This window comes from Sus scrofa, chromosome 15, assembly GCF_000003025.6.
Source record: "Sus scrofa isolate TJ Tabasco breed Duroc chromosome 15, Sscrofa11.1, whole genome shotgun sequence".
Taxonomy (NCBI): Eukaryota; Metazoa; Chordata; class Mammalia; order Artiodactyla; family Suidae; genus Sus; species Sus scrofa.
Genome location: NC_010457.5, coordinates 124506956 through 124520604, shown reverse-complemented (window position 1 = coordinate 124520604; position 13649 = coordinate 124506956). Strand labels below are relative to the sequence as shown.

General features: G+C 39.5%; 1 protein-coding gene across 2 annotated transcripts in view; it reads left to right on the top strand.

Annotated features, from left to right (window-relative positions):
- FARSB (phenylalanyl-tRNA synthetase beta subunit) overlaps window positions 1-13649 on the top strand; it is an 82807-nt gene that overhangs the window by 34438 nt on the left and 34720 nt on the right. For both annotated transcript variants that reach the window (XM_021074819.1, XM_021074820.1), the window contains exon 15: window positions 5440-5557. In XM_021074819.1, coding sequence (XP_020930478.1) covers window positions 5440-5557 — 118 coding nt within the window. The remainder of the gene's footprint in view (window positions 1-5439; window positions 5558-13649) is intronic.

Sequence of the window (13649 nt, the reverse complement as noted above, 5' to 3'; positions counted from 1 at the left end):
GAGGTTAGGAATATTTAAATGAAAATTATACTCACTTAATAGTAAATGTTAAGAGATTTACATTATAGATTAGAGTATTAACTGCAAAACAGAGCATTTCAAAGTTATTCTGTCTTTTGCTTATCGATGACTTTGAATTATCTTTCGTACTAATAAGCTCTGTTTTTCTTATATATGCAGTTTTATGATTTTTTTTTTCAACTGAAGCGTTAGAGAAGTTTATGTCTTCTAGAATCAAGGGGAATCTTAAAATTGTAAGGAAATGCTTTTGAGAAAGTTAATGCTGGAGTTCCTGTCATGGCGCAGTGGTTAAAGAATCTGACTAGGAACCATGAGGTTTCGGGTTCGATCTGGCCTTGCTCAGTGGGTTAAGGATCCAGTGTTGCCATGAGCTGTGGTGTAGGCCGGTGACTACAGCTCTGATTAGACCCCTAGCCTGGGAACCTCCACATGGCCGTGGGTACGGCCCTAGAAAAGGCAAACAGACAAGGGGGAAAAAAAAGTTGATGCTGTTATAAAATATCTGAATGCTCTGATTTGAGATAGTTTGTTTGGATCTTTTTTTCTTTTTATGGTAGCACCTGTGGTGTATGGAAATTCCCAGGATAGGGGCTGAATTGGAGCTGCTCCTGAGGCCTATGCTGCAGCTTGCAACACTGTATCCTTAACCCATTGAATGAGGCCAGGGATCAAACCCTCATCCTTGAGGAGACTGTCCAGTTCTTAACCAGCTGAGGCGCAATGGGAATTCCATTTCTTTGTGTCTTGCTTTTCACTTTTATAAAAGTAGTGGGCTGGATTAGTTCTAAAAATATGAAAATATTTTTAAATTAAAAAGTATAAAAGTTCTAAAAATATTAATATTTAGATTTTTTAAAATTTTGATTGAATCTATAGAACTACCTACTAATGTGGCAAATTAGAACGAGACTGATTAAAGAACTAATTGATAATAATATGCATCAAGTACATAAATTCTTTCTCTATATTCAGTGTCAGAACTTTTCAAAGATTCTTTACACTAGTTTGGAAGGGTTGTGATAGTTTTATGTTTTTCTGAGGTCCATTAATTTTTTTTTCCTTTATTTTATTTTTTTATTACTCGAATGAATTTATCACATCTGTAGTTATATAATGATCATAACAATCTGATTTCACAGGATGTCCATCCCACAGCCCAAGCACATCCTCCCACCCCCCAAACTGTCTCCTCCAGAGACCTTAAGTTTTTCTTTTTTTTTTTTTTGTCTTTTTGTCTTTTTTTTTTTGTTGTTGTTGTTGTTGTTGTTGTTGTTGCTATTTCTTGGGCCGCTCCCGCGGCATATGGAGGTTCCCAGGCTAGGGGTTGAATCGGAGCTGTAGCCACCGGCCTACGCCAGAGCCACAGCAACGTGGGATCTGAGCCGCGTCTGCAACCTACACCACAGCTCACGGCAACGCCGGATCGTTAACCCACTGAGCAAGGGCAGGGACCGAACCCGCAACCTCATGGTTCCTAGTCGGATTCGTTAACCACTGCGCCACGACGGGAACTCCTTAAGTTTTTCAATGTCTGTGAGTCAGCATCTGTTCTGCAAAGAAGTCCAGTCTGTCCTTTTTTCAGATTCCACATGTCAGTGAAAGCATTTGATGTTGGTGTCTTCCATTAATTTTTCTACTGCTTCTAAAAGATGTCTGAGGTATTCTTTTAGTAGGAGGTACTCAAATATGTTTGGATAAAGGATTTTTTCAGTAAATCTTAATGGATTTTTAATTTTTTTCCAGATTTTTCTTTTTCTTCCAGTGTCGCTTATCAAGCTTGATAGATTTGATACAGTTTAGTTAATGTTATGTTCTTTAGGGCTTACATCTTATCTGATTTCTTTTATCTAAGTGGAAGGAAAACAAATAAGAAACACAGTAAATGTTGTTACAGGGATTTCCCTGGTGGCTCAGCAGGTTAAGTAACTCTGGCTTTGTATGTGCTGTGGTATGGGTTCGATCCCTGGCCCTTCCATACACTGCAGACGTGACCAAAAAAAAGTCACTATAAATAGCTGTGGCTCAGCACAATTAAGAATTTTTGGTGCGTCCACAGTATATGGAAGTTTGGGGCCAGGGCTTGAACCATAGCAGCTACCCAAGCCACAGCAGTGACACCATCAGATCCTTAACCTGCTGAGCCATTAGGCAATTCTGAGTCTGTCTTTTAGATTTTACAGGTTCTATATTTTATATCTGCTTTACGAATAGTTATGTCCTGCTGTTACTAAGGTGGCTAACAGGTTTATATTTATTTATGGTTAAAATAAATGTAAGTTGTTAATGCTCTTAGATCTCAATATATTGTTTAAGCTTAATCTTTTGCTTAATTCTTTGAGCTGTTTTCTGATAGTAGATGTGTTAGAGAATGGATAAAATAATAGAAACATTTTAGTAAAATTTTACTATTATTATTGTAAACGCAATTACAGAATATTATCATATCCCCCTAAATAGCAATCATATTCCGTCATATCCTCAAATATCCAGTTATTTTTCAAATTTTCTCAAGTGTTTTATTTTTTTCTCTAAAGGTACGTTTGATTGAGGTTCAAGTGAGGTTCATACATTAGAGTTGATTGATGTGCATCTTCAGTCTCTTTTAATTCACGGGTTGCCCCTCCATCCATTTTCATTTCTTTTTCTGTCTGCATTTCATTTTGTGGAAGAAACTGGATCATTTGTCCTATAGAGTTCTCACATGTAGGATTTTGCTGACTATATTCAGTAGTCCCCTCTATTTCTAGTAAATTGGTGTTAGATCTAGAAGCTTGATCAAATTCAGGTTTAATTTTTTGTATTGCTGTGGGTATTTAAATAAATTTTATCTAGAAAATAAAGTGGAAAAAAAAAACAAACCTAAGAAAAGTCATCTACAGAAGTAGCTTGTATATATCCCAATAAGTTAAACTTTTTTTTGTTTTGGTTTTTTAACATTGTAGTTTTGTTTCTGTCAGCAGTTTGGGGACTTTCTGTCTAGTTGGAAAAGTGACTCATATTTTAGAAAATGACAAGTTGAAGGGTAATAGCAGCTTGCTGGTTGAGTGGTAGGGTAAAAAGAGTGATCTCTTTTTTCCTCAACACTATCTAGCAAGTCCTTTTAAGGGCTTACTGCAACTTGTGCAGGATATGGGAGAGGCTGCTGTTTTTGCCAGGGTGGCCAGGGCTGGCCCATGTAGGAGAGGACTTTTGCACAGAGGTTTGAAGGCAGTAAGATAGTTACATGTGAATCGAGGGGAAGAATGTATGAGGCGGAGGAAAGAGCTAGAGTCGTGGCCTCGGATGGATGGGATTCTGCTGGCAGCAGATGGCTGGACTGTGCTTACGCCAAGGGAAGTGGCAGGTGTTGAGGTGGGAGAGGGGGCTATTGCAAAGTTTGCATAGGGTCCTACATAGGGCATGGGTTTTATTCAAAATCTGATGGAAGCCTGTTGGAGTTTTTTTTGTTTGTTTGTTTGTTTGTTTTTTGTTTTTTGTTTTTTGGGTTTTTTTTGGTCTTTTTGCCTTTTCTAGGGCCGCTCCCGCAGCATATGGAGGTTCCCAGGCTAGGGGTCTAATCAGAGCTGTAGCTGCCAGCCTACGCCACAGCCACAGCAATGTGGCCGCATCTGCGACCCACTCCACAGCTCACGGCAACACCAGATACTTAACCCACTGAGCAAGGGCAGGGATTGAACCCGCAACCTCAGGGTTCCTAGTCGGATTCGTTAACCACTGCACCACAGCAGGAACTCCCCTGGAGATTTTTGAGCAGGAGAGTTCCATGATCTGACTTAGGTCTTAAGGAGTCATTCTGTGGGAAGAATAATAGAAGCAGAGAAATTACCCTAAGCAGCTCATGCAGGAGTCTGAGCAAAAGATAATGGTTTTGGAGTCTGACTGCAAATGTCATACCATCGTTCATAAAACCCTTCCAGTAAAATGATGTGTTGGAAGCTACCATACAGCTTAGAATGAGAGTTTTATTACACAGACTAATGTGGGGAAATTTTACCTATTTTATTTTATTTTTTTTGTCTTTTTGCATTTTCTAGGGCCACTTCCTGTGGCATATGGAGGTTCCCAGGCTAGGGGTCTAATCAGAGCTATAGCCACTGGCCTACACCACAGCTACAGCAATGTGGGATCTGAGCTACGTCTGCAACCTACACCACAGCTCACGGCAACGCCGGATCCTTAACCCACTGAGCAAGGCCAGAGATTGAACCCACGGCCTCGTGGTTCCTAGTCAGATTCGTTAGCCACTGCGCCACAACAGGAACTCCCTACCTTTTTTTAAAAAAAGAATTGAATTCCTGTTGTCGCGCAGTGGAAACGAATCCGACTAGGAACCATGAGGTTGTGGAGTTCGATCCCTGGCCTCGCTCAGTGGGTTGGGGATCTGGCGTTGCCCTGAGCTGTGGTGTAGACGTGGTATAGATCCAGTGTTGCTGTGGTGTAGGCTGGCAGCAGTAGCTCCAATTTGACCCCCTGGCCTGGGAACCTCCATGCGTGCCACGAGTGCGGCCCTGAAAAGCAAAAAAAAAATTTTTTTTAAAGAATTAGAATATGAATTTGTATTTCATATGAATAGTAAAATGAAATAACTCTACATGTTTTCCTATTTTGACTCCTAAGCTGAAAACTGTATTTACATCCTGCCCATAGCAGCTATGTGGTTTTCTTAGTTGTAGATTTGTAGTCTGTTTTCCTCATTGTCTTAGTATTTTAATTGCATTTACATTTTCCTTGGACCTAGTTTTTAAAAATTTGGTTAATTCATATTCAAACTATTTAATTTGTATTTCTTGTAATCTACTTCAATTACTTTGTGAAATGAAGCAGGATATGAAAATTTGCACATTTGAGATCTTGAATACTAACCGTAATGTAAAAAATGATAAAAACTAATCCTAGATGCAGGAAATTATAGTATTTCTTTTTCACTTTTTTTTTTTTTTTTTGGCTTTTTGGCTTTTTGGTGTTTCTAGGGCCACTCCTACGGCATATGGAGGTTCCCAGGCTGGGGGTCTAATTGGAGCTGTAGCCGCCGGCCTACGCCAGAGCCATTGCAATGTGGGATCCGAGCCACATCTGCAACCTACACCACAGCTCATGGCAACGCCAGATCCTTAACCCACTGAGCAAGGCCAGGGATTGAACCTACAACCTCATGGTTCCTAGTCGGATTCGTTAACCACTACGCCACGTCGGGAGCTCCTCACTTATTTTTTTAAATCAAATTTATGATTTTTCATTTTGTAAGTTTGGAATCCAGAATACTTTGCTTTATTAGTGTCCTAGAATTAGAAATTAAAAATGACTCAGATATTTAGGTATTGCATTTTCCAAAACTGGCTTCTTATGAGGCCATGGAGACTAACCAGGTATCTGTCTGGTTCCTGTTTAGTCAGTGCAATTTCATGTCTTCTCCTGTAGGTGGCACGCACTACCCTTCTTCCTGGCCTCCTAAAAACCATAGCTGCGAATCGGAAGATGCCCCTTCCTCTAAAACTGTTTGAAATCTCTGACGTTGTAATAAAAGATTCTAGCAGAGGTAAGCGTCACTTTTCATTTGTATACTTAAATCATTTTGTTATTATGAAAAATTTCAACAGTATATAAAAGTAGAGGAAATAATGTAATTACTCCCATGATTCTAGCACTCAACTTCAGTAGTTAACAACACTTAGGTGGCCAGGCTTCTTTCATTGATACCCTAACCTACTTCCTCATATTTTTTTATTGTAAATCCTAGTCATGTTATCATCTCATAAATACTTTAGTTTGTATTTCTAAAAGATAAGAGCTACCCCAATTAAAAAAAAATAATCCAAACACCATTATTATATCTTACCATCAAATATCCAGCTAGTGTTTGGGTTTTCCCAATAGTTTCATAAATTTAATTTTCTTTTTCTTTCTTTTTTCTTTTGTCTTTGGGCCGCACCCGGCGGCATATGGAAGTTCCTAGTCTAGCAGTCAAATCAGAGCTGTAGCTGCTGGCCACAGCCACAACAACTCAGGATCTGAGCCACATCTGTGACCTACACCACAACTCATGGCAATGCCAGATCCTTAACCCACTGAGCAAGGCCGGGGATTGAACCTGCTTTTTTATGGATACTAGTCAGATTCATTTCTGCTGAGCCATGATGAGAACTCCCCAGATTTAATTTTCATAACTGATTCCTTTCTATCAGTCCAAGCAAGGTCAAATATTTGATTATTATATCTCTCTTACTTTTTTTCTTTTTCTTTTTTGGGCCACATTGGCAGCATGCAGAAATTGCCAGGCCAGTGATAGAATACATGCCACAGCAGTAACCAGAACCACAGCAGCGATGACCCCGGATCCTTAACCTGCTGAGCCAGCAGGGAAATCCCTATATCTCTTACTTTCAATAGAAAGCAAATTTTGACAAAGAATTTAATAATACTTATGAAGAACTCTATTGGAACCTCAACTTGAAAAGCACCATGGAATAGTTTTTTCTTATGTCACATGATTTATACGCATATCATTTTGACATACTTGATATCTTACCATTCTAGTTCAGCAGTGATTGTTCACATCACTGTTGTACCAATAACTATAAATGTATTTTACCAGTTTTTGTTTCTTTTGAACATGGCTTGGACTTATTAGTACAGCAGGTTGCTTTGTTCAATATTTGGAATGTAGTAGTTATTTTTTAATACATACAATTTGTATTTAGCGAGTACTTAAAACTGATTGCCAAGAAGTAATTTCATGGCAATTCTGACTTCTCCATGTCTTTAACTTACATAAGTCTGACTGTTTTGAACTGCATATGAGGTATCATTTGGTGAGCAGTGCCCTCAAATGATGAAGTTGCTGGCTCTATGGATTTAACAGTTGAAGTCCTAGCAGCATTTAGTCTTACTCTAGACTCTAGAATTCAGAGTGTGTTCTTTTGAATCAGTTGACAAAAGAGGAGGCCTTTACCTCAGTTTTTCACGAAGAGGACAATATGACGTCATTCTAACTACCAAAAGCAGCCAAGAACTATTGATTTTAAATTATTGGTTTCCTGTCTTAGGAAACAGATGGTATAGAGGAATGACCGCCTTGGCTGTCTGTCTGTGAACTGTCTGTGGCAAACTTTTCAGCCAAAGCTGAATTCCATCTGCTCCCCACTGTGCACCCTGGGTCTTTGGTTATCAGTCACCTTGTGTTTAGTAGTTTTTGCTTTTCAAAAAACCTTTTTTAAAGGTACTTTTTCTTTTTTGATTGTTAAAACAATTCTTTGTGGCAGATGAGAAAAATATTGTCCCTATTTAATGTACTGGAAAATTAAGACAGAAAAGTGGTCATTTGCTTAGAGCTGTATAAAATAAGGCACTTAGAGCTGGGACCAAAATTTTGGTCTCAGTGCCTATATCCTTAGAGCATAAAAGTTCATTTTCATATCAGTCTATGCAGAATTTTCCTTGGGTGGTAAATCTCCTGTAGTAGAAATCAGAAAACATTTGTAGTGCCAGCTGCAGATACTTTTTTTTTTTTTTTTTTTTTTTTGCATATGGAAGTTCCCAGGCTAGGGGTTGAAAAGGAGCTATAGCTGCCATCCTACCCCACTGCCACAGCAACACAGGATCCAAGCCACATCTTCGACATACCCCATAGCTCACGGCAACACCAGATTTCCGACCCACTAAGTGAGGCCAGGGACCGAACCTGCATCCTCATGGGTACTAGTCAGATTCGTTTCTGCTGTGCCACAGTGGGAACTCCCTGCAGATACTTTTGAGGGTTCTTGTGCTTCATAAATCATCAGTTGGTACAGATAAGTGAGAATTTGTTATAATTCCATTGTCAGATTTTTCTATTAACTTTGACTTGTTACCTTTTGGCCTCTTCTTTGAATTTTATGTTGTTTTGATCCTTGGTGATCCATTCGTATTTCTAAATATAGGTTAGGTTAATTATTAGAAATTTCCTCAAAAGTTGTGTAATAACGCTTCAGCTTAATTGAAAGGCTTCTTGTAGGGCTGGGCGTGCTCACATGCCGGCCCCTTAGAGTCCGGAAGGGGTGAGGGAGGGAGGAGAGAGCTGGGGTCCCCACAGTTGCCACAGGGAATCTTTCACTGTAGGCGTGGAGCACTTTGCTTTGCAGTCCTGGGTAAAGGTGCCTTTGCTGTTTTTAATTTTCTGTGTTTCTTGGGAAGGCCCCAAGACCCATGCTTGGAGGTTGAGAGAGAACGGTGATAAGCGCTGGTGCTGTAGCCATCATTTAACAAATCACCCTGGTGATAACTCCAGAAACCCTGTCCATAGACTTTTTAACTCTAAAATTTTTTTCTGCTGCACTTTATTTCGTCAGGAGGAGTAGTTCTTATCTCTGTAGCAGACCTCTTTTACACTCGTTTTTAGTAGTGATTATTTTGCTGTTTTCCATATCAGTCTATTTTCATCTGACATTTTTGCCTTCTATCTTGCACTATTATGGTTTATTCTTTTTCTTTAAAATTTTCTATCATATTATTGGGATTTGAGGAACAAGAAGAAGTAAATCTCAGTAAGTCTACCATTTTGAAAACATAGTTTTAATTTATATGGAGTATGTTTCCGGTTGGTGTAAGCCTGGATTTTATTTTATAACAAAAGAAGCTTTTCTGATGGGTTATTCTAACTATGGACCTATGGGCTCCCTGCCTGCCACATGATGTACAGAGAGGGCCCTGCAGGAGAGGCAGCCCAGCAGTTCCATAGAGCGACTGAGACAGAGCACCCACATGTAAGCCCTGGCTCTGCCACTTACCAGTGGCTTAGCATTGGACAATTTACTTTTCCTGTGCCTCAGTTTCCTCATCTGCACAGTGAGGGTAATAATAGCACTTACTTCATTAGATTTGTTGTGCAAATTAAATGTACTTTGAAAAGTTCCAGCCACATGGTGAGCACTGTTTGGTGTTTGCTCTTTCAAGGTATTAGTAATCCCTAAGGCCATATACATTGCATCTTGGTCTCTGGAATTTTTCCTTGAGGATGAATTGAAAATCTTTATTGGTCGTTAAAGGGTAATGTTACCTTGTTGAAGCACTTGGAGCTCATCTGTATCCTGACTTTTGTTTTAATTGGTTTTTCTTCTATTGTGCACTATTTTTTTTAGGATAAAAAAAAACAAAATGTGTAAATGGGAATTTACTTAAGAAATTGGGAATGTTGTTTTTCGAGTAATTCATCACCCATTACTTTTCAAAGAATTGAGTGCATGTTTTTTTACCATCTCTCAAACTGGGAACCATTATTCTGTTGAATTTACATTAGCCATTTCCTCCTAAATAATGGAACTGTTTTGAAGAAAAAAATCTAGACCATCAAACTTGAAATCATAGAGCAATTTTCTAGTTACGGAAGTGTCCCAAATCTTCCCTAGTGAGGGCAACACTAAAACTATCAGTTCAAAAGAGAGGTGTGTGGCGAGAGTGGGCAAGACAGTCACATTCATTGTGCTGGTAGAAAAGTATTTTCTTTTTCTTTGCTAGGGACTGCTTGGAATGTAAAAGGAAAGGTTTCCAGTCTTGAGACAGACCAGTGAACAGTTTTTGTAAGTTGTGATCCAAGGGAAGGTACAAGATGCCCTGATAGCACAGAGAGAAGAGGGACAACTGCCTCTAGTTTGTTCTGTTAACATTTAGGAAAACCTAACACTCAGCCTCACGTCAGTTTTGTGTAGGCGAGTATATCTTCCAAAATGGAAATGGAAAAGGAGTCAATACCGGATTTCAGTATACCTTCCACAAATTCTGTGTGACCCGTGTTCCTGTAAGAGTAGACGAAAGTCGCTAGCCCCTTCCTTTGTACTTGGCCTTCTTGGACAGTTTCTTTATGCTAATGAGGACCTTCTGGCTGGCAGTCCATGTCACGAGGCTGTCAGGCTACCCTGTGAGGGACTCGGGCACCCTCCTCAAGTGTGAGACACACTGCTGTTCTTTGAGGCTGAGCCAGTCATTGCATTTATTGAATTGTAAGATAGAAGTTGCACCATTTTAAAAAATTAGTCCCAACTTGAAGGACTAAGCTGATTTATCCCCTTCCTTGGACAGAGTGCCATGTGTCTTTAGAATGAGAAGTTAAATGCAGACTCTGCCATGGGATTGATTTTGTTATAATGGGAAGTCAGTAGAGGCTGCATGAAGCTATCAAATCAGCTGCTGTTTGAGTTCCTGGTTGGTTTTGGTTGTTGATACTCGTGTGTGTGTGTGTGTGTGTGTCTGTGTGTCTGTGTCTTTTTGTCTTCTGAGGGCTGCACTCACAGCATATGGAGGTTCCCAGGCTAGGGGTCTAATAGGAGCTGTAGCTGCCAGGCTATGCTACAGCCATAGCAACACCAGATCCGAGCCTCACCTGTGACCTAAACCACAGCTCGCAGCAACGCCGGATCCTTAACCCACTGAGCGAGGCCAGGGATTGAACCCTCAACTTCATGGTTTCTAGTTGGATTTGTTTCTGCTGTGCCACTTTGGGAACTCCTGTTGATACTCTTTTTGTTTTCTCTGTTCAGTGTCAGTAATAAACTGTAAACAAAAGTGAAAATTGCTTCAGAGGAACAGTTGTGAATTGCTGATCTTCATGCCCAGAAATGCAACTATATTTTGCAAAGTCCAGCATGTTTTATTGAACACAGATTGAATTCTGCCATCACAGTTTATTCCACAGTGGTCCCTGAAGCTGCCAGAATGCCTAGAAGCTCACAAAAATGGCAGGAGAAAATGCATCACAGGGTTGAATCTAAGTTTAAAAGGAATGATGGCCTAAGAAGGGAGATATGGTTTGACTCTGCAGAGCAGGTATACAGGTGATTTAAATTTAGCTTGATGCAGTCAGTCCAGTTGTAGTGTGATATCTGTGGAGAATGCTGATAATCATATTGCCATGCACTTTAGTTTTAACTACTGCATTTAAAGAATTTGGGGTGTTAATAAATATTACAATAGAAGGAAAGTGTGAAAGGCCCTACCCCTCAGAGGGGTCTAGTTATCTTACTTGCCTCAGCAAGTGCACTTAACTCCAAGTAGTTTTATGTATAATTCTTTGCTTGATTAAAAAAACTCAACGAAAGCATTTTCATTATGAACTTGTAAAATACTTCAGCTTTGAGAAATTGTCCATTAATTCTTTAGCCATTAAATAATGGAAGATTAGCATCCACATGTGGAATGTGGCTTTCTGAAGAGAGCTTATGTCATCAGCCTGGATTAATTTAATTTTACTACTTCATATTTTTGGCATGTAGAATTTCCAATTAATAATTCAAAAAATATGGGTGTAAGGAACATGGACATTTGAAGTAGCATCATTTGCAGTATGTGATGGCATCTTAACTGTGTAAATAACATCATTTTTAATATAGAAAGTTATTTTAGTATGTTTGGTTCAACACAGTTAAGATCTGTTAACGTGAGTATAATGTGCTCTGTCATGCATTGAATATTGTGTTTTTTTAATAGATAAAAATCCATTCCAGGTTTATGTTAAGGAAATAAAAGCCAACCCACAAGGAACTTTTTCCTTCATGCATGAGAAGGTCATTGATTTTTCCTCACATTTGTTTCTTGGCTTTCAGTATTATTTAAAAGAGAAAAGTCTCTTAACTCAGTGCTATATTATAGGAGTATTTTAAGGAAAATTGTTCTTAAGTTTTATTGTGTTGGTTTTTAAAATTGAAACATATTTACAGTATCTTTTCTCTTTTTTTTTTTTTGCTTTTTAGTGCTAGACCCACAACATGTGGAGGTTCCCAGGCTAGGGGTCAAATCGGAGCTACAGCTGGCAGCCTACGCCACAGCAACGCCAGATCTGAGCCACATCTGTGACTTAAACCACAGTTCATGGCAATGCCAGATCCTTAACCCACTGAGTGAGGCCAGGGATTGAACCCGCAACCTAGTCAGATTCATTTCTGCTGCGCCACCATGGGAACTCCACATTTATAATATCTTTAAGCACTTTCGCAAATACATGTTTTTAAGAGTAATTGGTTTTACATTAAAAAAAAAAAAGTATCCAACTTCTCCCAAATCTTACTCTCAAGAATTAGTAGACATACTGTGCTTATGCAGTCACACGTTTATATTTCTATATGTAGCCACAGATAAATACTTTTTAGTGTTTACATTAATAGGATTATGCTTTATGTCTCGTTCTGCGCTTTTTTCCTATGAACATATTCTGTCCACCTCATTCTTTTTAATGGTTGCATAATACTCCACCGTAGGGGTATTCTGTTATTTACTCGGACTGTTATAATGACTGTTTAGACTGTTACCACTTTTTTGCTAAAATGTCCATTGGTAATGACTATCCTTGCACTGTTATACAAATATGTATTTTTAGAAATTGAAGTGGTCAGCCCATAGGCATGCACATAAAACATTTGATACCTTATCAAGTTCTCCTTTAAAAGGGATATTTTACAAATTTGTAATCCTACCCAGGGTATATAAAGGTTCCTGTTTTGCCACATTAGATCTAATATTTTGTTTTTTTTTTTTGTCTTTTGTCTTTTTTTGTTGTTGTTGTTGTTGTTGTTATTGTTGCTATTTCTTGGGCCGCTCCCGCGGCATATGGAGGTTCCCAGGCTAGGGGTTGAATCGGAGCTGTAGCCACCGGCCTACGCCAGAGCCACAGCAACGCAGGATCCGAGCCGCGTCTGCAACCTACACCACAGCTCACGGCAACGCCGGATCGTTAACCCACTGAGCAAGGGCAGGGACCGAACCCGAAACCTCATGGTTCCTAGTCGGATTCGTTAACCACTGCGCCACGGCGGGAACTCCTAGATCTAATTTTTTAAGGTACATGTCATGACAAGATTCTTGTGGCTTTTGTGAATCATTAGGTCTACTTTAAAATTCTTCAGGAGGTAAAATTTGCAATATAAGCTATAGTCACTTGGTGTGCTAATATTAAAGAAATTTGTTAGATGTAGTAGACTAAAAATCAAGGTGGTTTGTTTCATTTTTTTGAGGTTGGCCTGGCTGCTGTTCTCAAACTCAATATCAGCTGCCAGTTGTCCTGAAGCTTTGTTGGCTTCCAGTAGGCTTTCTCCTAGCACCTTTTTTTTTTTTTTTAAAGGGCCTCACCTGCAGCATATGGAAATTCCCAGGCTAGAGGTCAAATGGGAGCTGCAGCTGCTGGCCTACACCACAGTTCACGGCAACGCCAGATTATTAACCCACTGAGTGAGGCCAGGGATTAAACCCATGTCCTCATGGATACTAGTTGGGTACGTTACCCCTGAGCCACAGTGGGAACTCCCTCTCCTAGCATCTTTCTTTGGGCTTCTCAGTGAATGTGAGAATAGAGATGGAAAGGTTCTCTTGAAGACTCTGTCCTTTTGCATTCTGTAGGGTATATGGTAACACAACTGAATACCACTCATTTGCTTTTAATCACTGTTGCTCTGGTAAGAGATCTTCATCAAGCTAGTCTAAAAATTTGAGTTGTATGTGATAGCCATTTACTAAGGGACATCATGTGTCTTTTTTTTTTTTCTTCTTTTAGAAAGTCAGTTGGCATGTTCTTTCTGCTTCCAGAATCATAGCCAGCCACCCCTCCTCTGGGTGGTTTAGATCAGTCTCTCCAGGCAGTACTTTGAAGTCTGTGAAAGACATTGGTAATT